Source organism: Neophocaena asiaeorientalis, unplaced genomic scaffold, assembly GCF_003031525.2.
Source record: "Neophocaena asiaeorientalis asiaeorientalis breed wild unplaced genomic scaffold, Neophocaena_asiaeorientalis_V1.1 scaffold118, whole genome shotgun sequence".
NCBI lineage: Eukaryota > Metazoa > Chordata > Mammalia > Artiodactyla > Phocoenidae > Neophocaena > Neophocaena asiaeorientalis.
Window position 1 is genome coordinate 4397944 of NW_020175528.1, and position 27947 is coordinate 4425890.

Here is a 27947-nt window from a genome sequence, read left to right on the forward strand (position 1 = left end):
AGTCCCTCCTTTCCTCTTATTAGAGACCCCATTCGCTCGACGGGCGGCCACCAGCGCAACAGCTTTCGCGCCCCAAGCAACAAGAGCGCGTGCGCGCACACGGGCGGACGCGGCCGCGCGGCCGTCAGGTCCCCGAGCTCCCTCCCCCTCCTGCTGCTGTATAACTTGACTGGCTTGGAGGAGGTGCCGCCGGAGTCGGAAGGCGGGGAGCTCGGAGGAGGGATCTCGAGAGTTGTGGAGACTAGTGACTGGGAGAAGTCGCAGCCTGCTCCGGTCGGCTCCCCGTCTCTCTCTCTCTCTCTCAACACACCTACTCCGCCTTCCGCCCCAGCCTGCGCCCTCGCTCCTTTTCTCGCCCGGGGGACCCTGCCAGTCACTCTCCGGGTTTCGGCGCGGCGGGGGCGCCCCGGGGGTGCCCTCGCCCTCCGGGAGCGGGCGGACGGGCGGAGGGCGGGATGTGGCGCCTGGTGCCTCCGAAGCTGGGCCGCCTGTCCCGCTCGCTGAAGCTGGCGGCGCTGGGCAGCCTGTTGGTGCTGATGGTGCTGCACTCGCCGTCGCTGCTCGCCTCTTGGCAGCGCAACGAGCTGGCCGACCGGCGCTTCCTGCAGCTCAATAAGTGCCCGGCGTGCTTCGGCACGAGCTGGTGCCGCCGCTTCCTCAACGGGCAGGTGGTGTTCGAGGCGTGGGGCCGCCTGCGCCTGCTGGACTTCCTCAACGTGAAGAACGTCTACTTCGCGCAGTACGGCGAGCCCCGTGAGGGCGGCCGCCGCCGAGTGGTCCTCAAGCGCCTCGGCTCGCAGCGCGAGCTGGCGCAGCTCGACCAGAGCATCTGCAAGCGGGCCACCGGCCGGCCCCGCTGCGACCTGCTCCAGGCCATGCCCCGCACCGAGTTCGCGCGCCTCAACGGCGACGTGCGGCTGCTCACGCCGGAGGCGGTGGAGGGCTGGTCCGACCTGGTGCACTGCCCCTCGCAGCGTTTGCTCGACCGCCTGGTGCGCCGCTACGCCGAGACCAAGGACTCGGGCAGCTTCCTGCTCCGCAACCTCAAGGACTCGGAGCGAATGCAGCTGCTGCTGACCCTGGCCTTCAACCCCGAGCCGCTGGTGCTACAGGTAGGCGTGGAGCCCGGGCCGGGGGCGTCCTGCCGGGAGGGCCGCCCGGGGAACGGGAGTCCGGAGAAGCGGCCCCTCCCGCGCCCGTCGCCGGGTCAGGACCCGGTGCGGCGCGGCGAGGCGAGGCGGCGGGCGTGGGGAGGGGGCGGCGCTTGGGGGACCCCTGGCGCTGTGAGGGATCGCGGAGGGCGACCCGGCTGCTGGAGAGTCTGCTCTTCTCTGCTGGGCGCGGGCGCATCTCGGGTCTGACTGCGGATCCTTCAACGCCAGAGGGAGCGCGTCTTGTACGCTCGCAAAATGTCTCTCCGCCGAGTTTCTTTCGGCTCTCTTCCCTGCCTTTCAGCTTTGATCCGCCGGGGCTTGCGCTTCCGCGGCGCAGTGTGTTCGCGAGCCCTTCCTTGGACCTTTCTTAGTTCTCTAGTGTTTCTGTACCGCGTTTGGTCTCGTCTTCAGCACCCCGCGCGCTGGCCTCACTTCGGCCCCAAAGTCTGTCTTTGTTTTATTTCTTAGCTCATTCACCTGGCACATCATTGGGGCCGCCAATTTGGGGACAGACTCGGGAGGATGAGGTCAGAGAATGGACACCGGGGTCCAGGGTGGGGTCAGTCTGCGAGCCGTGCTTTGGGTGGGATTAGAAAGAGGAAAAAGTAAGGCCCATTGAACTTGGGGCTGCGAGGCTTTAAGGCCAAGACGGACATTTTCATCCTGATCCTGTGACCTGCTCTATTCATGCGGTAATTTGGCTGCAGGAAGGTGAAATGTTAGGCCGGGGTTAGAAAACAGGGAAAGGAGAGTCATCTCTCTTCTAGCTGACTTATTGGTTCTCTTGTGACTTTATTTTGAAACCAAACGAGCCGTTTAGGGGAGTAGGTTGGGATCTTTTTACTGGTGGTGACAGCCAAAAAGAAAACAGAACCTCTCAAAACTGTGTTTACCTTGGGAAAAGTTGCTGAGTTTATCCACATTCCCACTCTCCTTTAGTGCAGTGTCCTTGGATAGTGGTTACAACTGTTGGGGTTTTGATCTAGCCCGATAACCGCAGGGAAAGTTACCTTGCTCATTTTCCATAACAGTTGTGCTGTATTTCAAATACAAAGGGGAAAAAACATGACGTAGAATTAATCACAAGTAATTTTGAATACTTCACGCCCTTTCGGGCTGCTAAGAATGTCACTGATGGCTGGGAGGTTTTTACAGGGTTGCATTTTTTTAAATTCTAAAGTGCATCAATAGGAATGTGCAGTATTCATTTATATTGCTGGCTTTTCTCAAGTTCTCCGCTGCCCAACTTAACTAAGAGAAGCCAGCATCGTTTGATTAGTTCAGCCAAATAATTTTAACGCAAAATAAATACTTTGCCTCCAACAAAACCGTAGTAAATTTTAAGTCGTCCTAGGATGTATGTAACGGGTCATTTAAAGTACAGATTGTATATTAAATGCTTCTCTTTAACAGTGAATGGTATATAAAACTGGTTAAACTTTCCTCGAAGAAATTACATTATTCGGTAGTTCCAAAACTAGTCAGCCTCTAAAGTTTAAGTCCATACTTATGATACGCACATTTGATTTGAAAGTTTTTTTCCATTTAAGCTGCTTTTTCTCTGTGAGAAATAGATGTTTATGTTAGCAAGGTTAGTCCCTGGAGAAAGCTCTAGCAGTATGCTTTGCTTAGCAGATAGTCTCTCAAATTCTCTGGGACCCAACAATTTAGTAAAGAGCTATCATAGTAATACACATTTTCTGCAACTAAAATAGTGGCTTCATATTGAAAGGTTTTTATCAGTTAACTCTACTTATATTAGAACCAATATTTTAAGAACGTTGTATATCCAGTTCTATAAATGTGTGCATTTTAATATGAGAAACGTTGACATTTGCACTAAAGTAAATCTGCTTTATTTGGGAAACTTACATGTTTTTGAAGCTTGAAGTTGTCTTGGTATTTTCAGTTTACTTTATAGCTGAGACAGTCAAATGTACGTATATCTTGTTTTCTGATGAACTCTTCGCTTAAACTTTTTCTTCTGTTTTCATCTTTAGTGATAAAAAACTTTTTTAAAAAATCAGTTATATTTTTGTGATTTAAGCTTACTTGACACAATTGCAGTGAGCAGGTGGCTAGGTGGGTTATAGGATAAGAGTTTGTTTTCAGTATGTGAGGAAATATCTGTATCAACATTGTTGACTGTGATATTTGTAACTTGAAATTTTAATTTAGTTCTATAGCTGTTTATATGCTGTGTGAAATATAAATTTGGGGTCTTTAATACCAGTCAGTCATTGGTATTTTTTTTTAAACTGTTGAGCAGACAAGTAGAATAAGAAGACTTATTTTTAAATAGAAGGTCTTCATAGAGCTGCTACTTTATAGAACCACTTAATCTTTGGTAAAAACTAATGAGTTAAGTATGAACAATATAATTAAAATTTGATGACAGTATAAAACCAGTGAAGTAAAAGGAATCTCAATTCGTTGGTCAAGTACAAAGATTGTTAAACACTAAGTCACATCATGATGTTCATTACTTTTTGTTAGCTAGACAGACATACACAATTTTAGTATTTATACAGGTTTCTGTGAAACTGTTAACAGCTGTTTATGGTAGTATTGGGATAGTAATTGATAATGGTAGAAAAACTCACTCAGATTTGGCTCTCTATATATTTTGGGGTTCATGTATTTTTAAAAACTATTTTTAAGGGTACAAGTGTGTGTTTTACAGCTTGAAGAGGAACTTGCTTTTTTTTTTTCTTTTCTGTTTTTTTCTTTTTCCAGGAGAGGGAGCTACTTATTGAATTTTTGGACAGTTGATAACAAACTAGATTTTTCTTATATTGCCCCCAGATTAACTACTTGAGAGAAAAAGTCTTCTGGATTGAATTCATCAAGCTATTCTTAAGAAAAGTTCCAATGTAGGAAACATGCTTCCAAAAATAAACATTTAAAAATCTCTTTTGATAAGGTACTAAAGAAGAAAATGAAAAATATATTAATTTAACCCATTAAACATGCATCTTCTGATTTTAAGAAACAGTAACAAACTGAAGTTTCTATTATGCCTTGAAAGGAGACATGAATGGTATTAAATGTCTGCAAGATATGTTTTGGACATACCTTACCTATGTAAGGCTATACAGATTTGTAGTATAGATTTCCCAATATGAAATGATACAGAAGTACAACTCTCTTCCCATTGTTAGGTAGTTTTACTAGCCTTCAGCAGCTTATCTAATTCTAAGGAAAGTTGTTCTGCCATAGAATTATCTTCTAAAAATATTTTATAAGCATCAAGCAACAAGATAATGCTAGAATCTTTATTTTCTACTTTTTCTCTTCACATTTTTACTTCACCCAGAGGTATATTTTAATTACAAGTATGCTAATCTTACTGGAAAAAAATGTGGAGAAGAACTTTGTAATATTCGTATGGCATTTTTGGAATAGTCAGAAATTGAGGTGTTGAAGTATTTGGCAAGATAGTAGGGTATTTTCTGTTACTGATAAAATTTCTACCAGTATTTGTACTTACTTATCCTTGAATTTATAAAAATTGTGTGTATAAGGGAGGAAAATGCTGTCTGGATTTCCTGAGGCCCAAATTGTCTCTCTGACGTTATGACTTGGAGATAGTGAAGATGGTCTTGTTTATAGAAATAAGAAAGCTCTTGGTTGTTTGGGGCAAGGAGGTGGGAGTTTGTCTTATTATATTTGTAGAACTTTGTCTTAAATTTTCTGAATCATGGTTTTAATGGGACTTCTTTAATATCTACAGTGTGTAACTATCATTGTTTAAGCTATAGATTTTAAACTTTTCATTTCTATTCTTATAAATGACATAATACATTGAAAGCATTTTATGTAGTGCCTCATGCATAGTAAGCACTCAATAATTAGAGTGCTTAGATATTAAATAAGTAAGTGACTTAATTATCCAATGCATTTGATTAGTGGTTTTGAAGCTTGTTTGGAATATGAATCACCTTAAAAATAGTTTTGCTTCTGAATATCAACCATATCTTTAATTACACTGATTTATTCCATTCCTACATTACAAGATGAATTTTATAATTAAACTTTGAGTGAATGTTGTTGTTTTTGTCCTTAAAAATAATTTCTGTAGGAAAAGAATGTACTTTTAAGATGCACTAAGATGCAGTTTTTGATGTAAACAAAAGATTATGGCCATTTATCTAATTGTCTTACTTTGGACCAGTTGATAAACTTTTTATGGGACTCCCTTTACTTAGCTATAAAGTAAGACTATTGGATTAAATTCTTTTCAGCCCCAACATCCTGTGACTCTCAAACTCTCGACTTGAGAAATTATTCTTCTGAGCTTGACTTTAAACTGGTGGGTTTAAGCTCTTATAAAAGGGAGTTAGGCGTTTTTGTACTTGATCCCTGCTATGGGTTGGAGGCCAGGATAGATAGTCCTTTTTCAAGCTTGTCTTCCTAGCCACAAATTTTTACACACATGAAATCAGATTAAAACAAATCAAAATTCGAGACTGCCTTTAAAGGAAACAAATCTGGAGCTAAAGGTAGCTAAGGGTCTTGTGGGGTATTGGCACCTAGAAATGATGTTCCAGACTTTGTCACAGGAATTTCTTTTCAAGCAACAGTTTAAGGGGTACCCCCTTCTCTCCTCCTGGCTGCTGCTGTAGTAACCACACTCCTGCACTCCCCTATTTAGGCTTCAGAGATAGTTCTGACTAGGTAGTTCTGAGTAGAGCGCTTTTTATCTAATAAATGAATGAGCTTAAATCTAGAGGGTTTTTTTTTTCCTGTTTTTCTTGCTTTTTATCTGAGGTTTCATTGACACTTGATTGTGCTTCCTGACAAAGCAAACAAAAATAATAAAATCTGTGTAACTCAGGTCCAAAAAAGAAGGAGACTTTTATTTTGGAAAGATTATAGAAACAGACAGTTACCCATAGGAAAGCACCACTTCCAGATCAGTGGAGCAAAATCATTTGACACCCTAGCCTATTTTCTGGATATGTTCATATCATTTGACTATTATTAGTTCCAAGATCCTTTCTGTACTTTTGTCTAATCTTTGAACTATTTTCCCTCATATTTCCATTGCTTGCATCAGCACATATTCCTCACGTATGTTGGTGGGGGGTAGAAAGCTTGCTTTTGGCGGATCTACTTTCTGGACATAGGTGGTCAGTTTCTCAGTGGCTCATCAGGCTGGTTTTTATTCTGATTTTCTGGCTTATGTCTCTGGTCTACTTCCTATATTGCAGTTATTGCTGCTGACTCTTCACAGAATGCTGACACGTTTTCTTTCTTTACTCACTCATTTTGTATATATTAAACTACCATGGGCTTAGAATATAAGCCCTGCATTTTTCCTATATGTGCAGTGAACTTTAGTACATGATCGTAAACTGTCTTGAGACTGTAAATTATTGGTGTAAGATGAGGATAGTTATTCATCCTGGTCATAGACTTTGAGAGGTTTTAAATTATGTAATCAAATTTTTTATCCAATTTTTATGTCTTTTTGTAGATTATAGGAGGAAATTATCTGTAAAATACCCGGAAACTCTTTGGACTTACATAGCCCTAGACTTAGAGTCAGAAGAACTGAATTTTGTTTCCTCATTTGCTAAATAGTCTGTTATAAGGCATTTGGATTGAAACCTTTCTAGGCAGCTACTAAGTAGCTTAGCTGTGTAGGAGGTAGGTATATAAATGACTAATTACCATTAATTATTATGCTATATAATAAGCCCTACAAAAAAAAAGGATATTGTGCACCCTGTCAGATGACTTATTTAGGGGGGACATCTGGGTGTATCTTCATAAGAATGGATACCAGGGAAGATTTCACAGAGGAATTGAATTCTGAGGATAAATGGGATTTTGCCCGTAGATTTGGGAGGTGGGGGTTTGGGGGGGCCCAGGAGGTGTGGTGAGGATGGTATTGAGATAACGTTCTGTACTACCACAAAGCTGTTGGGTGGCAATGAACAAGTCCCTTAATGTTTCAGAGCATGAGTTTTTTAATCAGTAAAATGGGAATGTTAATACTGATCGAAAGGATTATTTTATTTATTTTTATTATTTTTTTTTTTTGCGGTACGTGGGCCTCTCACTGTTGTGGCCTTTCCCGTTGCGGAGCACAGGCTCCGGACGCGCAGGCTTAGCGGCCATGGCTCACAGGCCCAGCGGCTCCGTGGCATGTGGGATCTTCCCGGACCGGGGCACGAACCCGTGTCCCCTGCATCAGCAGGCAGACTCTCAACCACTGCGCCACCAGGGAAGCCCCGAAAGGATTATTTTAAAGGAGATGGGATTATTCAGATAATATACGCAAAATATCCTTATTTGTGAAGTTTTTTACAGTATATTATTACTTTGCAAATCAGCTTATTCCAGTTTTAGACATCTATAGTAAACTTCCTTAGTACACTGTGTTGATATTTTAGAAATATGTAAATTTTACTCTTCCTGTGGCAAATGTTCAAATGTCACCACCTTTATATACACATACACACATCATAAATACCTATGTGGCTGCTGCTTCAGGCTATAGTTTTTTTGGAATAGTAATTAAAAGGGGGTTAAGGATTTGTCCCATATGATGAATAGAGTGAATATTGTATGAAACATGGTTTTTCGTAAGGATTCACTAATACAAAGCAAGTAGTTTAATTTTTCTCTGTAAGTCATTATTAAGCTTAATAATTTTGTTTAGTACATTGATGAATGATAATTTTAAAACTAGAGGTTAAGTCTGGGTTATTTCTAGACATTCTTAGACTCTGAGACAGAATGTTAGAGGATTTATTATTTGAGGTAAGTTTGATGTTTAAGGGTCTTAATAATTAAGGTGCTCATTTGGAATTTTAACTATGAACTGAAAAGATCTGACAGGAATTCCGTAGCATTGCTCTGTAGTACTGGGAACTGACCTATATGCCCTTAGGATACAGTAAAGATGACATGCCAGGGCACAGTTTGTGCAGTCTTTGCTTTCTGGGGCATTAGATGTGGGCAGCAAATAGAGAACAAGGTAATCTTAGATTTTACATGCTATGAAAAGAACAAAGCAGATTCCTATGATGGAGAATTGGATTGGGGATAGAATTTTAAATTTGGTGGTCAGAATTTAGTGACATTTTAGCTGAGGTGCGAATGATGAGAAAAAGCCAGTGGTGCAAAGTTCTGAGGGCAGAGTGCTTTTAAGCAAGCGGTATGATGAAATTCAGAGGCCCCAACAGGATCAAGCATGGGAGTAGCAAAGCATGGTAGAACACAAGATCATAGAAGTAGGCAAGGTTCATATCCCGTAGGGCCTTGGAAACATGCTTAATGAGTTTAGAATTTTGTTTTCAGAGCGCTGGGAAACAGTAGAAGTGTTTTTAGTAGGGCCTGATTTGTGGAGAATGGGTTATAAGAAATAAGAGGAATCGATCAGAAGGGCTTTTGCACTGGTTTGTAGGAGAAAGCTTGGTGGTTTGTATTAAGGTGGTTGCAACTGAGGTTATGAAAAGCTGTTAGACCCAATATGTTTTGGAGAAATAGCTGACAGGACTTGATGATTGGGATTGGTTACAGTATGAGGGAAAGAGAAAAATAAGATAGCTCCAGAGTTTTTGGTCCGAGCAACTGTTGATGAGGAAGCCCAGAGATGGAATGGCTGTTGGAGTAGGGGGAACCAAGAGTTTTGTTTTGGCTATGATATAGTTAAGACAACGGGAATACAAATCTAAAACCAGGCACCAAGTATTTAATGCAGAGATAGTATGTTCCTAGCAGGTATTTTGCTTTACTTCTGAAGGGCTGTGTTAATTCAGTTAAAGGGAATGGGGGAAGTTAGTATTGTTCTATTGGCAGACTTTTTAAAGAAATCAGGTCTTGACTAAAGAAAGTAATGTAGGTTATTGGGTTTAAAAGAAGCTGCTTATATCTTTTTTTTTTCTTTATTTGACATTTTGTTTTACTGAAAGTAAATATTTAAGTATAGTGTTTCTAGGTATATCTTTCAACTTAGAAACATGGATCACAGTTGCTGGTTCTCATGAGGTAAGAAAGGGTCAGTTGAGACTAGTTAAATATTTAAAATTTTACATTTAAAATTTGTGGCCAAGTGATTTTTTTTTTGGTGTGGGAGAGCATTTCTTAAGCTACTCATTCTAAAAGATGAGTTATTTCTGTTAAACTTAGTAGATTTTTTGTTTTTGATGTGTTTTGACGTTAGTTTCCAATTTTAGATACAGCTGGTGGACATGATATTCAGTGAAATAACACAACCATGCTATTTTCAAGGCATTGCTTAATATTGTTGGAATTCTAGGTGGGTGGAAATGGCATTCAGAAAATTATTTAATGAAATAAATGGAACATATCCTGTGACTTGAAATCTTGAGATTATTAAGATTCTACAGTATTTGCGATGGATTTTGGCCACTATTTGGCAGTATAAATTAAGAAGCTGAGGTCTTAGAGAAATTTTATCAAAAATTAGGTAACCATTAAATCATCCCAGTAATTTTACTATATTTTCCCTCCAGACAGTTCACAAAACTGTGAACACATTAGTCTGTCACCAGTGCATTTGACTAATCTCTATGAACAGCTGTTACAACATGCGTTACTACAATGGGATTTTGTTCAAATTTTGGCTTTTAAAAATAATTTTGAAGCTCAAATGGAACCTTTAAGCATTTTCTATGCTTTTGTTAATTTACTTCCTAAAAATGTTCTCAAGTTTAAATTTGCGTGTACGTGTAGAAATGCCAGTTCTTTAGAAAACCTATTAACTAGATTTTAGATTGCATGTTTTGACTATTAATGGATTTTTTTTTTCAAGTCAGTGTCTTTTTACTAGGAATTTTCTCCTTTAAAAAAAAAGAGCCATTCTTGTAACACATTTCCTTCTTAGGCGAACTGCAAAGTTATATTCCTTTTAATGGAATGTTGTGAGATAATAAATGGCTATAAAATATTTTATGTTTTTTGTATAAAAGGAATTCAGATCTTTTAAACTTAGTATGCAAACTACTTTTGGTCATGTAAGGAGAGAAAAAGATAATAGAACACAGACTCTTTAGAGCTGACCTTACTTTGTTCTATCAGTTTTTCTTATACATCCCATATCTCCTTTTTTAGGACTGTGTTCTGACATAATAGAATAAAATGACGTAATTAATCTGGTAGGACAATGGCTATTGATTAAAGGATATTGTGATATTGTAAAAACTTGTTTTTCGGAATGATGTTATATACCACAGGATATTGACAAACTCCAGTAAGTAAGATGTTTCTGAATGTTAAGGCTTGGACACATACTTTGTTTTTTCATGGCATGTGGACCATGTTGAGGAATTTGTGTTTTGTTCTGTAAGTCCCAACTTACAGAAGTCTGATCCCTACCTCCCTCTCCAGACTCCATTACCTCAAGCAATTCCCTCCTCATTTCACTGCAGCTGCTTTGGACTTTTTTTCAGTTCTGAGAGGACAGTTTCTGGCTCTAACATATGCCTCCAACATTCTAAACTGCCTCATCCCCAGTCTACGTAATATTATACTCATCCTTTAGATCTCTCCCTAAGTGGCACTTCCTTAGAGAGGCTGCCCTTTACCACACCATCTAAAATAGATCCCTACTCTTCTTTCCCAACATATTGTATACTTTTCTGTGATTTGCAACAAATTCCGTAATTTATTACTTACACATGTTTAATAATCATCTTCCTAACTCAGGCTAAAAAGCCTTCCTTAGAATAGGGACTATGTTTTATTTACAGCTCTTTACTTAGCATTTCATGATGGAGTTAGGCTAGATCTAGGATTTTTTAATTCAAGATTTGTATTTTTTCATTCTGCAGTAACTATCTCACTGCCTTTACTCCAGCTGCTTGTAGTACTCAATGAAATGTGGGTTGACCTACAATCCCTTATCTGTAATTCCAAATTTAAAAATCTGAAGAAAAGTAGGTTTCGTCAAATTAAAAACAAACAAATGTGAAAACACAAGGTAATTTATGTGCTTTATCCCACTTAGGATGAATAAGCTTATAAATAAGCTTATAGTATTTTTGCAGTGTAATATGTTTTCTTGTGAGGTGCTACCCCAGACTCTCCTTGAGGCATTGCATAATATGAGTATGAAATATACGTACTGTCACCTTTCCAAAATCTGAAAACTTCTGAAACAGAGGGATATTGGATTGAGGGGTTGTATTAGCCTGAGTTCACCTCTTAACTACCTGTGTGACTTGAGGCAAATCACTTAAACTATGTTGATAAAGTTGAACTGTACTTACAACTCAGGTACCCTCCAAATCTAGAATTCTTAGATTTCACATCCCATTTATTGGTCACATAAAGTGTCATGACATTTGGTTTTGATCAACAGATATGTGATAGTTATGTCAGCTTTTAGAATTTTTAAAAAAAGAACCAGTCTTGTAACACATTTCCTTCTTAGGCGAACTGCAAAGTTATATTCCTTTTAATGGAATGTTGTGAGATAATAAATGGCTATAAAATAGCTATTTTGTGGTGCTTACCTATTATAAATGAAAATCAAATTACAATGCTGTGTTTATACATATTACCAAGTTTAAAATATTTTATATTTTTAGTCCTTGTGGATGCCCTATACATTTCTCATAGTATTGAGCCTTTTTAAAGTTTGGTAACTAATTTATACATTCCTTTGTAAATTAAAAACTACTAGAGGACAGTGAAGATAGATTTCTAGTTTAGTGGTTCTTGGCTACGTTTGGAAGGTGTTCATTATTTATAGATGCCTTTTCAATAGGCGGTTTGCAAACAAGCACCTCTATTGATGAACGTCTGGACTTATATAAATAGGAAGATTTAAACAGGAAGTATAAAAATGTTTTGGTAAGCAATTCTTTATAAAGCAGTAGTAAATTGTACATTTCATACTTTTTTCTTTGATCTTACATTGCCCTGATGAATATGGGGCAAATATTATTCCAGTTTTACAGAGGAAGAGACTAAAGCTCTAAAAAGTTTTGGCTTTGCCACCATCACACAGCTAGTGAGATGCAGAGGTGAAGGTGAAACTCAAAAGCTAGACTTGTGATATCAAGTCTATTATTCTGTTCATATACTGTTTTACCCTTTAAATATAGAAATTTTATGAAATGTTATGTACCTTAAAGAGTATAAAATAAATTTTCTCTTTATTGATATATGTTTTATGTCACCTTCATTTTATTTTCTCATAAAATGAAGATGATCCTAGTGGTTTTGTTTGTTTCCGAAACCTTGGCTTTAAGCTAAAAGATACCTAGACATGATGATTTATCTTAGGTTTCATATTCACAGTACCTTTTATTATGTAAATTAGCAGTGAAGACATTTAATATTGCTTTAAATCTTAGAGTTAAGCATGTTTGACGTGATACTTAAATTTCCATTTTTAATTTTTAAATTGGTAATAATACTCTGTAGACTTTCTTTGGGTAGTCACCCACCCAATATTAAAAAAAACAGTAATAGAGTAGTAAATATATTGTTTTGTAACTATTATGTGCCTTTGTGTAATCTTAGACTAATAGTTATAAAAACTTCACATACTACATTTTGTGACATATACATTCAAGCCTGATGAACAGCCCTGAACAGTTAATTGGAGTACCTCCAATCCAATTAGAATTTAAACCATTCCAGGTTGAAAGTCTCTTTCCTTCACATGAAAAGTGTTTGTACACATTTTTTCAGTAGTAAATAATCCTGTAAAATACACACATTTTCTTATACAGCTCAATATCAGAAAAAAAACAACCCAATAAAAAATGGACAGAAGATCTAAGTAGACATTTCTCCAAAGAAGACATACAGATGGTCAAAAGGCACATGAAAAGATGCTCAATATCACTAATTATTAGAGAAATGCAAATCAAAACTGTAATGAAGTACCACCTCACACCAGTCAGAATGACCATCATCAAAAAATCTGCAAACGATAAATGCTGGAGAAGGTGTGGAGAAAAGGGAACCCTCCTACACTGTTGGTGGGAATGTAAGTTGGTGCAGCCACTATGGAGAACAGTATGGAGGTTCTTTAAAAAACTAATAAGAGTTACCATATGATCCTGCAATCCTACTCCTGGGCATATATCCAGAGAAAACCATAAATTCAAAAAGATACATGTACCCCTCGTTGCAGCACTATTTACAATAGCTGAGATGTGGAAGCAACCTAAATGTCCCCCAATAGATGAATGGATAAAGAAGATGTATATATACACAGTGGAATAAAAGAATGAAATAATGCCATTTGCAGCAACATGGATGGACCTAGAGATTATCATACTAAGTGAAGTAAGCCAGGCAGAGAAAGACAAATGTCATATTGATATTGCTTGTATGTGGAATCTTTAAAAAAAAAAAAAAAAAGATACAAATGAACTTATTTCCAAAACAGAAGGAGACTCACAGACTTCGAAAGCAAACTTATGGTTACCAAAGGGGAAGGGGGGCGAGGGATGAATTAGGAGGTTCGGATTAACACGTGCACACCACTATATATAAAATAGATAACCAACAAGGACCTACTGTACAGCATCGGGAAATACGCGCAGTATTTTGTAATAACCTATAAGGGAAAAGAATCTGGAAAAGGATATATATGTATAACTGAATCACTGTGCTTTACAATTGAAACTAACACAATATTGTAAATCAACTATACTTCAATAAAAAATAAAGTAAAAATAGAAATAAAAATGAAATACACGCATTTTATTTCAGGTTACTTTAAATTGTGTGCCTGTTGTGCTAGGCAGTTTGAAAATCTGATTTTAAGATTTTGTTTAAAGAAAAAAAATGTGGACCTCAGCAGTATACTTCTTATCTTAGCTACTGTGGTTTTGTGCACTGTGCGAGCTGGGTAGTCAGGAAGTCAGAAGTTGTGTTTCTTATTGCTTGATATATTTAATAAATCCAAGCAGTAACATCTTAAAAGTTTGTGTCTCAAACTCTCCTTCATCATGGTAATTTGATCCTAAGCCAGAATTGTTTTAAATACAAATTATAAATATTTTGGCTTCCTTGAAGCATTTAAACTGTATGAAAGAATTGTAGTGCTCTTCTTAAAATGAGGTATAACAGGATTTCCGTTAACGTTGTCAGAAATTACTGTATGAATGTAAAGTTGTTCAGTATGACATTTGTTCATATATTTTATCGTCTTCCATGAGGGACTTGAGTAATGAAGTGTATATCTGACTGTCGTTTGCCAGTTGGAAAGCCTCCAAAAACAAGGAGGCATTTGTACAAGTGCAGAGGTTGGCAGGGTTCCCTTTTCTCCTGTTGTCAAAGACCATTTTATTTTCACAAAGATAAGTTTGTATCTGTTTTACAATATGGCATGTGAATAATATACCAATAGTGTATGGAGGAGTTTTTTCATTTACTTTTTGCATGATAAAACTATGTAATCTCACATATTTATGTATTTTCAGTGCTTTCATTTATATGTCAGGTTTTATACATGAATACTGGGAAATAGTTAAATCTTTTGTAATCATTTTGTCTAAATAAATTTTCAAGTTTGTGGAGGTATTTTAAGTTGGGAGGAAAGGTTGAAAATAACATGTGGTTAGCAGTTTTTGCATGTCACATTGGACATGAGCAATCTGTCACTCTTCCCATTGCCCACAAGAAATTTTAAAATCTCAGGTAATAAGATTAAAAACGCATTTTCCTCTAATTATTAAAGAATCAGTAGATATCGTCTCTGAACAAAATTGAATCAATTCATTTACTATATTTAAAGATTCATGCTATCATATCTAAATTTTTAATTTACATAATTAGTATTTTATCACAAAACTCCAGATCTTAAAATTTAAAAGAAAAAAAGGTATATGTATCAAGAACAAATACAGTTATTGTACATTGATAGTGTTGAAAGGAAACACAAATGAACATAGGTAATTATGGATGAAGTTTGGTTCTAAAAATCTTTTTTGTTTTAAAGTTGATAAAAGTTTTAATGTAAGGGTATTATTGAGTTTTGTCAATTTTATAAAAGCTCAGGGTAAAATTACTTACTTTTCTTGAGAGGCCCAAGAAGAGCCTCATCTCCAGCTCTTGTATGCAGATTGTTCAATTTTTAGCAATAGAAGTAGGCTACATTTATATTCTGTAGTGTTTTGCTTTGTTTCCCCTGAAGTTTGTGTAAACATCATCTTTATATAATTTCTTCCCCCAACTTAAGGAAAGGTACTAGACTGAAAAATGTCTCTTAAAAAACGCCTCTGGTCATGTGATCTTCCAAAAAGTTGTTTAAAACAATACTTATCACCCTTTTGCACTGCATTGCTCATCTTGTAGTTGGGTGTTTTAGCTTTGGAGAGTGAGTACCTTAGAATAAGCCTGCCATTTTACTTAGGTTGAAAATGACTTGTTTTCAAGATTTGGAAGATTTTTGTTTTAGGATGTTAATCTTCCTAGTAGTTATAAAATCCATTAGAAAATCTTGCCCAGATTAGGAGAATAAATAATTTTGAAGTTGGGTTTAAGGTGAATAGACAATGTGATGGCATTGGAAAGGGAAGCAAGACTAACTTGGGACCAGAGGTACTTGGAGTAGAGATTGTATTGATAGGTTATCAGATTGCTCTTTACCAACCTTTGGGTACAGATAGAAGATACTTCCCAAGAATTCTTCTTGAATTCCACCCCTGCTTTCCTCTGGACTAGGTAAGGCCCCTATTAAAGACTTTCTTAGGACCTGTACCACCTTTTAGTAACTAACACTTATCACACATAATTATTTGTTTGGTACATGTCTTTTCTTCTAAAATTTTTATTTTAGAGACTGTGTAGTTCACTCTTCCAGCATAACACAGTGCCTGGTGCCTGGTAAACACTTGCTGGCTAATAGGCCTACAGTAGTCCTGTTCATTCAGAAGAAAGGATTGGTTGATTGTACTTAACAGGAGTCAAAAAGATAAAGGAAAGCATACATACTTTTAGATCTGGTAATAAAGAAGGTGTCTTGTGTCTTGTTGATCAATTTGGTTCTGAGATTTTGATAAGAAAGACTTACTTTATTTTAGCTTTATAGTGTAATCTGTTAAAAAATTTTCACGTCCATGGTAACGGTATGAGTTAAAGAAGAAATAAAGTTACTCACAGACATTGAGAACAGACGTGGTTGCCAAGGGGAAGGGAAGGAGTGGGGGAGAGATGGACTGGAAGTTTGGGGTTAGCAGATGCAAACTATTACATATAGAATGGATAAACAGCAAGATCCTACTGTATAGCACAGGGAGCTATATTCAGTATCCTAAGATAAACCATAATGGAAAATAATATTTAAAAAAAGAGTGTGTATATATGTATAACTGAATGTAAATCAACTATACTTCAAGAAAGAAAGAAAGAAAAAAAAAGTTGATCTCTATTGAACTATTGAATATAAAAAGAAAATCCAAGCTCATACCTAATAGAAATCCCTACGGAGGATCTGGGCTAGACCTAGGATATCTTCATCAGAATCTCTTATAATAAGATAATTCTTTTGTAGAGTTTTCCATCTGATGAAGGTTGGCCATTTGCAAAATATCTTGGAGCTTGTGGAAGAATGGTGGCTGTAAATTATGTTGGAGAAGAACTGTGGAGTTACTTTAATGCACCATGGGAGAAACGAGTTGACCTCGCTTGGCAATTAATGGAAATAGCAGAGCAGCTGACAAACAATGACTTTGAATTTGCACTCTACCTCCTGGACGTCAGCTTTGACAATTTTGCAGTTGGTCCTAGAGATGGGAAGGTGATCATTGTGGATGCTGAAAATGTTTTGGTTGCTGACAAAAGGTTAATTAGACAAAGTAAGTATTATAACTTTTAGATTTTCTCTGTGTCAAAATAATGTTTACATTTATGTGAAGCAAACTTTTAATTTTCTCCTTAGATGGCAACCTTGCATCTTTCTTTGTTTTATTTGACCAGTATCAGTAAACAAATACTGATTTATTATACTTACGCTTGTACTCTTAGTCACAGTTTGTCCTTATTTAGAAAATATCCTTCAGGTTCAAATGGACGCAGATATACTCTGTGTGTGTGTGTGTGTGTATACACGTCTTTTTCATGCTTTATTTAGGATCTAATGCAGAATTAAGTTTTTATATAGTTAAAGGCCACCAGAGAGACTATACTGCTTTTGTGGAGTCCACATTTTTCTGTGGAGTCTCTTACAGCGATATTCTGTGTTTCATTGTTCCATGAGGTCCCTTCAGTGATTCTTTTTTTTCTTTTTAACCATTTAGATGATTCCTAGCACTGCAGAACTCTAACCTTGGTTTGACATTATTACGTCTCATCCAAAACTTTGCTTTCCGTTTATTTATGAGCTCTTCAAAGGATAGGTGGGCACAATGGCCGAAGTGTTTTGAAAATTAAGTGTCATAGGAATTTTAAAGTTTCAGGGACAAAGCCTGTAGTTCTATAACTAATGTACTTAGTAAAAAAAAAATCCCGAAGGGTTGTTATTCCATGGTGAAGGTTTTGTATTCTTAATCCCCTCATGTCATATGGGGGTCTGTTGATGAAGAGACCAAAAATTTGTGGCACCTACGGAATGCAGTGAATGTAACAGCAGTCTGTTAGGTTTATACTTTTTACATCAGCTTGATCTTGTTAAATACTTTATTTTTCTCAGTGCCTTGATCTGATTCCATACTCACCAAACTACTTTCTGATTATTTCTTGACCTGCCATGTACATCCTTTCATGGGGAGTGGATGCCATGCTCTGGAGTGCTTCATTTCCTACTTATCTCTTCCTACATTTGTGAATGTTGTAGCAGCTTACACCATGCTTTTCTTTTTCCAAGTGTACAATTCAGTGCTTTTATTATATTCAGAGTTGTGCAACTTGCCTAAACTTTAAAACACTTTTATTCCAGTATTCATAAAAATAATATTTTTGAAAATTTTTTTTCTTTTTAATGTGAGCATTCCTGGAATACATGTTACAGTTTTATACCAACTAATTCCTGACCTTGAATGAATACAATATAGCTGCTGTATTCTCGCATTTCATACAGTGAGCTCCAGTGCTACTTTAGCTCTGGCTAATTCTTTTCAAATGTCTCATGGTAGGGCTGTCTAAATAGACACTTCGCAAAAGGCCATATTTAGTTATTCACCCTCTTTTCTGAACTCTTGTAAATGACCTTTACAGGGAAATTGTGATTTTGTTGTGGCAACTCCCTCAATGTCCTTCCCTTTATCATCTAAACTAGTAAAAACAATACACATTCATTTTTTTCAAACAGAATAGATCCTTCCTTGAGAAATTGTTGCATCAGTTATCTTCTTCAACTTTCTACCCTCCTCCTTAAAATCCAATTTTTCTTACCTTCCCCAAAACAAGTATGCATAAGATTCTTTTCTGCTTTCCCAGCATTTTTAAAAGTACTGCTTACTGCCTGTCTCTGCTTCCTCAGCCTCCATTCATTTCTCAACCCATTAAACCTGACTGCATTACCATCTGCAACCACCCAGTTGGCAAATTCGTGAAGTGACTGATTAGTAACAACTTTCTGAAATTCTTTCCTCCTTTGGTTTCCTTCTATTCAGGTAGTTCCTTTTTTAAAACATAAATCTGATCTTAGCACTCCTTTGCTTAATGCTTTTAATGACTTCCCATGGTTCTTCGAGTAAAATTCGAACTCCTTACCAGAGAATAATCTGTGTGACTTGGAGCTGTTCTGCTTCATTTTTAACATCCCTCCACTGCCCTTAATGCTTCAGCTACAGTGGCCTTTTAGTTTCTTGAATGAACCTTTCCACTGAATACCTCACAGCTACTTTATATTACTCTGTATTTATGTATAAAATATTAACATTATGTTAATAGTGTCTATCTTGTCATCTAGTTAGAACCTCAGACTTTACTCATACACTTCCCTGTTAATTTTTTTCTCAAATGTTTCTACAGTCTGGCTTTTTTTCCTAGATCATCTTAGTCCCTCCAGTCTTCAGCCCAGATTTACATTTCTATTAGACAAATAACGGTCATGACCATCCAAGGTACAAACTATTTTCTAGTCTTATCTGTACCTCCTCCCCAGTTATCTGTCTCATGCTCTAGCCACAGTGAATTTACTGTTTCCTGAACCAGCCGCCGGACCAATCCCTTAAATCCATGCCTTCGTACACACTGTACCCTGGGCTTAGCATGCTGTTTTCCCTCTTTGCTTTTCAGACTTGCTTATCTTTCAAGACCTAAATCAGTTGTTCTCCTCTGTGCAGCTTTCTGCAGCCCCAGGCACAGGTACTGCATCCTCTGTACTCACGTCGCACTATGTCATACTTGAGTGTGGCACTTTCTCTGTATCATGGAGAGTTTCACTCTACGCTGAACCTTTTAGTAGCACGGACCTTTTCTGATCCTTCTGCCTGGCATTGGTGGACTCCTAATAAACGTTTGTATATAAATTAATATATTTAAGTGTTTAATGTTATACAATTTTAAGAACAAATACTGTGTTAATTAGTCAAATGTTACATTTTGGGAAACAATGAAAACTCTTAAAATGTATTTTTCTCTTTCTCCTTTTTCGCTTTTCACAGATAAACCTGAAAATTGGGATGTATGGTATGAAAGCAAATTTGATGACTGTGATAAGGAAGCTTGCTTATCATTTTCAAAAGAAATTCTTTGTGCTCGTGCCACTGTGGACCACAATTATTATGCTGTTTGTCAGAACCTCTTATCTAGACATGCCACCTGGCGTGGCACCTCTGGAGGACTGCTTCATGATCCACCAAGTGAAATTGCCAAAGATGGCCGACTAGAGGCCTTGCTGGATGAGTGCGCCAACCCAAAGAAGCGCTATGGCAGATTCCAGGCTGCAAAAGAACTGCGTGAATATCTAGCACAATTAAGTAACAATGTGAGGTAGTCTCTGGTGAAGTTTTCTTTGCTTTTCTTCATTTAAATAGCACTGGCTAAAACGAAACCACCAAAAATTATCTGGAAAAATGAAATTTGGAAGTAATACATTCAGAGGATGATAAACACGCACTGATAGATCTTAATGTTAACATCCATCAAAGTAAGACATAATTTCAAAAAAATCACATGATGCTTCTGCAAATAAGTTTGTTCTTACACTTTGGAGGCTTGAGCTATCGTTAACCGCTTTACCCCCTGAATGCCTGACTGGATTAATGAATATTGTTAAGCTATTGGAAATGAGTCTGATAGTTATATTGGCTTGTGTATCAAAGGGTACTTGGTACTTGACTTAGTTTGCGTTATGATCATGATTTTGTGAATCTCTTGTATTTACTTTGAATGTCAAGTTAGATTGGCCTGTTTTATAGGCTACTTTTTCCTTCTGATGTGTAGGTTTGGTTTTTTTTTTCCCATTTTTATGTTTTTAATTAAATTTTACACATTCAGGTTACTATAGGTATTCATTTATATCTGGGCTAGTTTTCATTCAGTGCTGTAAGGTACACATTTACCGTTAGGGCAGGATTCCCAGGTTTACTGTTCTTTCAGAAAGCTGAATATTTTATTATGTAAATACATTTCTTCCCACTTTCTGTGGTTTCACCATTGCATGAGATCATTTAAGGTTGTTTAACAGTTACATCCCTCTATGCCAATAAATTATAAGTGTACACTAAACATGAACTTTGGCATATGTTGCAAAATGTCATTTTTGTCCCTTAAAAGGCTTTAAGAGTATACTAGCAATCTATACCTTGATGTTAATTTGATTGAGGGAAAAAAAAAAACCCAGTATTTTTTAAATGTTAACTATTCCAGGATAGTAATGCATATGCCAAAGAAATACTAGACCTAGTCCTATGGTTAGATTTTAAAATTGGTCATCTACCTATTTTTACTATCCTACTTCCAGTACTTCAACTCTGTCATTATTAAATTCATATCTTCCTGATTATTCTTTTACATTGAAAAGTTAAGCTACTGCTTCCAAACATATGTAACTTAAAGATGTCGTACCTTTTATTCATTGGTAGTTTTGCAGAAGTCAACGTGGTAGTCATTGTTTGAGTTTAATATGGCATTATAACTTTTTATTTATTGATGGACTAATAATTCTTACTATAAAGCAGACAGGTTTAGCCAATCTGTCCAACTTGATTTTCATTACCCAGTTGTTAGCCATAAAAAACATCAAATTTAAGTATTGGGTAAAAGTTAAACATGTGAGATTTCTGTGGGCTGTTTTTTAAAGTTACAATATATATATAAATTGGCTATCACTAACATAGGTGATATTTTTCTGTTTGAAATTACAACTTTTGTTTACCGCTAAGTTTGGTGTAGTGTGCAGTATTTAGTTCTAGACGGACCTTACTCTAATCAGAGAGTGATTAAATATGCACAACCAAAGCCAAGTTTTTCTTTTCTTTTTCATTCATTCAGCAACTATTTATTGAGCATCAGCTCTGTGCCAGGTACATTACTAGCTGCTACACACTGTCTGAACGTGACATACGGTTAAGTAACTTTAAAATGATTATCAAAGACTTTAATGTGGGTATTAAGTTGAAAGAGCATTCATTAAATTGGGATCATGCTTTCATGTTATTTTACTGTTGTGATGGAAGTTCTACCTGTACCATCTACAACTGGGTTGCTACAAAAAGAGCAGGAGGAAATCAATAAAGTTAATCCCAGTTTAAAAACTGGAAGAAGGGTAAGATCTCTTCGTTGTAAAGTTAATTTTTATACATCAGTACATTACATACTAAGCTGACTTTTTACAACTTCGGAAAACTTTTGAGGGGGGTAGGTAAAATTACGTGTCAAACATTCGCCTCTTACTCAAAACTTCAAATAAAATACACATTTTCAAAATGGAGCACCTTTTATATTTGATAAGTATTCATTACAAACCTTAGAATGCCAGTCATTAGAGGAGTTGTCTTTCTGTGGTTTAGCAGACATTTATCTTACTTTTGGGAAGAGTGATTGTGGTTGCAGAACAGGAAGTGAGAAAACACTGCCAGCAGTGATTGCAACTTGAGGTAGTTTTTTATGACTACCATTTCTCCCATGAGATTACATGTAATTTCTTTTATCTTTGGAAAAGTTGAGGAGAAGATAGTAAAAGAATTAGGAATTTAAAATTACAGGGAAAAATATGTATGTGAAAAGCAATAAATATTTTGTTCACTTTGCTATCAAGATGTTCACTATCAGATATTTATTATACAGCAGCAATTTATATTTTTAATCATTGCCCATTAATAGACGCAGTAAAATATTTTTGAATCAGACATTTGGGGTTTGTATGTGCATTAAAATTGTCTTTTGTACTGTAAGTTACTGCTTAATTTGAATATTTTATCAGAACTGTCTCCCTGTGCCTTTATAATATAAAGTTGTTTCTACAACTTTTAATGATCTTAATAAAGAATACTTTAAGAATCACACTTTTCAGACTATCTCTTAACTTCAAATATACAGCTTTTTCTTGAATGGAAAGTGGGGTTATATAGATAAGGGTTTTTTTTTTCTCTTGCATATATTTTGATATAATTTTCAGAAACTATCTGGTTGGGTGTGATCCGAACTTAAGGTGTGTTTGTTTTCTTCTGTTTTTCTGTAGTAGTTGGTGACTTTTTAAACTTTTACTACTAAAATGGGATAGAGAACTTAATTATGGAATTTTTCAGATGTATACAAGAGAATAATATAATGAACAATAATAAACTGTGGTTATACTAATTTCAAAAGTTAGCAATGGGTGGCCAAACTTGTTTCATCTGTACCCCAGCCTACTTGCCCCAGCTTATTTTGCGAGAGATATCATTTGATTCAGCCATGCACATTAGGCATTTTCTCCTCCAACAAAAATTTCACATCTAAAAACTTAATACCTCAATATCACCAAAGCAAGAGAGCTTTCGGAAACTCAAAGATGTTTTCTCAGCTCAAGATCCAACTGCAGGGACTTTAAACCACTGGCGATATATACGTGGAGTAATATGATGATAAATAAGGATAAACTGAAATGCAATGAAATTCATTAAATATGTAACCTATGCTTTCAAAATGATAAACGTGAACAAAAACAAAACAACTCAGTTACCTTTGGAAAGATGTTGAGGAATTATTCTGAAAACTGGAAACCTGGAGAGAAAGAAGCATTTATCCTGCCTTACCCCCAGGATAATCAAATAACTGAGGGGAAGAATTTGTAGAATTGTTCTAGTTGGTATGCAGAAGGAGTATTGTTAGAATATCACCATTTTTAAATTCCTAATGAATTGGCAAGAGCTAGGCAATGCGCATCAGTGGCAGCTGAAGCTATTAATTGAAAAGCTGATGAGGAACTTTGGATGAATGGATCTGAATGGCAGCACCTGATGAACTCATTGGTTAATCTTAATGATGTGTCTTCTAATACAGCTCAATGAAAAAGTACCCAGCACCACCTATGAAGTGTCTTGACAGGGAAAAAAAAAAAAAGCCTGAATCTGATCAAGCCCCTAGATCTATCCATTAATGGGAAGAACACAGCAAAAAAGAACATGTTACAGGACACCATGGGAATACAATCAACAAAATCCGGAACACAGGGAATTCTACAGGATAAATGACTTGGCTTTGTTTAACAGATTGCAAGGAAGAGGAGGGGGACCCTATACATTAAAAGAGGCTTTAGTAACAAAGTAAATGCAAATGTCACCTTTGTATCCTGATTAGAACAAATCTACTTTAAAACCAAGTGGAAACAGAAATTTCAACAATTAAAAAGGTGGATGTCTTGAGTAACCTCATCTACTTTAATTTTGCACTTGCCTTAATATGTGGAAAAACCATTAAACTACCTATACTAAGTCTAAATTTTGTCTAAATTTGTCTATATGTCTAAATTTTGGATAAAGACATTTTAGTTCTTTTTTTTTTGAAAAGTTATTTGCCCATGGTCACAAAAATAGGTAGTGGCAGACCTGTGGCTCAACGTTGATTTTCTGGTTGACTTCAACACTCTTTCTCCTAATACCATGTGGCAACTTTTAAGAACCAGAAGCATATAGTTGAGGACAAGAGCATATGAATATAATTGCATAAAACGTTTACATCCATATTCTCAATTTTTAATAAATTAGTGGAGGGGAAGATTTGTGAGGGCAAGAACTAGAAAAATCCCAATTAAGATACAAGGTAGGGGAGGGGGAAGGGTAAGCTGGGAGGAAGTGAGAGAGTGGCATGGACATACATACACTACCAAATGTAAAATAGATAGCTAGTGGGAAGCAGCCGCATAGCACAGGGAGATCAGCTCCGTGCTTTGTGACCACCTAGAGGGGTGGGATAGGGAGTGTGGGAGGGAGATGCAAGAGGTAGGGGATATGGGGATGTATGTATATGTATAGCTGATTCACTTTGTTATAAAGCAGAAACTAACACCATTGTAAAGAAATTATACTCCAATAAAGATGTTAAAAAATTTTTTTTTTAAAATACAAGATAAAAAAAAAGTCAGGAGGGCTTCCCTGGTGGTGCAGTGGTTGAGAGTCTGCCTGCCGATGCAGGGGACACGGGTTCGTGCCCCCGTCCGGGAAGATCCCACATGGCGCGGAGTGGCTGCACCCGTGAGCCATGGCCGCTGGGCCTGCGCGTCTGTAACGGGAGAGGCCACAGTAGTGAGAGGCCCGCGTACCACAAAAAAAAAAAAAAAAGTCAGGAGAGAGATGCGGGGAGAAGAGTAGAGAGTGAGAGAAATAAAAGGGTAAGATCTTTTCTACTTTGACCTTGAAATGTTAGGCCTCATAGATCTATATAGATTAGATTACTCTTCCCAACATGAGTTTACTAATATATTCTGTCTCTAGGGATCTACCTCAGCCTTTCAAGTTTTTTTTTCCCTTTCACCTTTCTTTATCCTACAGATAACTTGAAGCTGTACATCATGCCTTATACTCCCAAGTTCTAAGACTATATAGACCTATAAGAAAGTCGGCCTTGTAAGGTGACAGACCATTAAAATAAGCTCAACATTTATGCAGTCAGGCTTGGGATTTTGTTAATTTCTTTTCCTTTTAGTTGTATATCTCCGGTGTTTCGGTGACTCAGAATACTGAAAGAGGCCACCTGTAGGCTGTTAGATGAAAATAGGACAAGCAGAAGCAATGCTCTCTGTATTTCACTTTAATCCTGAAACAAAACCGGTGGCTCTCCAATGACATTGAGTGGTCTCACCATTTTTCCATTTTTTTTTATACTTGAAGACATTGATTATTGGTTTTAGTTTCTTGTAATATGTATTCATTTTTTTCTTTTTTTAGCTACGCAAATTACTTAATTATACTTACAGTCTCCTAAGGACTTCTCATATAGGTTATCTTTACGTTTTTTAAGTAGTCACTTCGTGATATTGGGTTACCCAAATTATTTCCTGAGACTTGCTTTGAAAGGTGTTTCAGTTGTCTCGTTAACAATTCTAAAAGTCAACCTTCTAGAATTTTTTTTTTAATCAACTCCTGTATTTTTGAGTTTCTTTGATTTTTTTTTTTTTTCCCACTGTTACTGGGACACTATATTTTTGTGGTCCTTTTATGTAATGATTTTCAGACATAACTTATTTTCAAATACTGTGGAAGTAGAATAAGGTAAGAATTAGAAGTTACAGGCAGATGTTGGTCTCATGAAACTAGTAATGATACTGGTATACTCAGATGTAATGAAGGTTTTTTTATTTTTCTTTGCGGTACGCGGGCCTCTCACTGTTGTGGCCTCTCCCGTTGCGGAGCACAGGCTCCGGACGTGCAGGCTCAGCGGCCATGGCTCACGGGCCCAGCTGCTCCACGGAATGTGGGATCTCCCGGACCAGGGCACAAACCCACGTCCCCTGCACCAGCAGGCGGACTCTCAACCACTGCGCCGCCAGGGAAGCCGTGTAATGAAGTTTTGAGTATAGTTCTTTTCTGTCTTCCTCTGAAACTAATATTCTCTTTTAAAAAGTCATTTTTTGTTTTTAAAGCCACAAATAGAAATCTCAAACACTTAATACTCACATGTCCCCCATGGAAAAATGTTTTTCTGATGTCATTTGAGAAAAGGCAGTGAAAAAGAGAAGAAAGACATCTTTGAATTATTAAAAATGTATACTTAACTGTTTCTGAGAGAGTTTGAATCTCTTCTTTGACACTTGCCAGTTGTTCCCCTAGACAAATAATTTAACATCTGTGAGATAGTGTTCACATTAAAGAAACACAGAGTTTCCTCTTTTGACTCTTACTACAAGTTTACTGGCCAGATGCAGTAATGTATGGGAAAGCACTTTGTAAGCTGTGAAGTGCTATACAAGTACATGGTAATAACAAATAAACATTGATGGTTTGCCCAGAGAGAAAGAAGAGGCTTCATTCAAGGATTAAATAATTGGCTTCTTGCTAGCTGGAAGTGCACAGGCACCCATGACTTTTACCTCTTTATAACTTAAGGCTCTAAACTAGTTTTAGCAGGAGGAAAGGCAGCAGATATTTTTAGAAAACTTCCTGTGGTTTAGATGAAATTGCCAAAGATATGATTCAGCATGAGAATTTTAAGTTTCCAGGTTCTTGTGCTTCACAGGATAATAATTTATAATCCGCAGGGGGAAAAAAAAATCACAAACTTTTTTCTGGGAGGGGACTGTTCCAAGACTTGTCAAATTAATGATCATTTTTGAAGCTAAATTTTTGCATCTTTTGTTGAAATATCAAAAGGTAAAAAATATCAGTTACCATGATACTTAAAGTATGGCTATTTATTTTCAGCTCATGGTTTTACTTAGAATCTTCTTTGATCAAAAATAATGAAACCAGTATAGTATATGTAACTTAAGTCTTAACAGTTCTGAAAAGAGGAAACATAATGGGGCTGACATGGCAAAATATGCAAACTTATTAATAATCAAATAATAAGCCACTTCTTCCACACCCTCCTCATTGGAAGGAAACAGTACCAGTAAAAATGGTACAGAAGAAGATGAAGAGTTTTTCTTCTTGGCTTGGCAGAGCATGAGTCTAGAGCAAGGATTTAGTAAAGGGCTAGGGAGGCTAGAAGGCAAAGAGAGAAATCCCTGGATGGATCCAGACATTTTCTTTGCCCTTTTTGATGCCTGTATAAGAATTCCAAAAGTAACACATGAATATAAACCTATTAAAATCACCCCTCTTCCCCTACCCCAGCTCTTCTCCTTCAAATAAGTAACTGCTGTTCATACTGTTTGTGTTGGATTGCATTTATGTAGCCATACAAACAGATTTTTTACATAATGGAGATCACATTAACTATATAATAGGCATCATACTAGCCTTCAATTGGATTTTTTTTTTTTTGGTAGAACTCAGAGCCTATCAGTCTAAATCTACTTCATTTTTCTAAATCGGGTTGGCAAACATTTTCTCTAAGACTTTGCAGGCCATGTGGTCTTTGTTGGAATTCCTGAACTCTGTCGTATAGCGGTTGTATAGCACAAAAGCAGCCGTAGACAATACAGAAACTCAGGAGCATGGTTGTGTTCCAATAAAGCTCTATTTGCAAAAATAGCCAAGTTTGGCCCATGGGTCACAGTTTGCCAACTCCTGTTCTAAATTGTTACATAGTATTTCTGCATAAAAATAACCATACTTTGGGCTTCCCTGTTGGCGCAGTGGTTGAGAGTCCGCCTGCTGGTGCAGGGGACACGGGTTCGTGCCCCGGTCTGGGAGGATCCCACATGCTGCGGAGCGGCTGAGCCCGTGAGCCATGGCCGCTGAGCCTGCGCGTCTGGAGCCTGTGCTCCGCAACGGGAGAGGCCACAACAGTGAGAGGCCCGCGTACCAAAATAAAAATAAAATA

General features: G+C 37.3%; 1 protein-coding gene across 2 annotated transcripts; it reads left to right on the forward strand.

The window, feature by feature from the left end:
• Positions 1-311: 311 nt before the first annotated feature.
• Positions 312-23899, forward strand: DIPK2A (divergent protein kinase domain 2A). Of its 2 annotated transcripts, none has more exons than XM_024769119.1 (3): positions 312-1112; positions 16648-16951; positions 19703-23899. In XM_024769119.1, the coding sequence occupies exons 1-3, from the start codon at positions 456-458 to the stop codon at positions 20032-20034; spliced, it is 1293 nt and encodes a 430-aa protein (XP_024624887.1). In that variant the 5' UTR covers positions 312-455; the 3' UTR covers positions 20035-23899. The 2 variants fall into 2 exon arrangements, with proteins under 2 accessions (XP_024624887.1, XP_024624888.1); XM_024769120.1 differs by lacking the exon at positions 312-1112 and adding an exon at positions 1213-1355.
• Positions 23900-27947: the final 4048 nt, after the last annotated feature.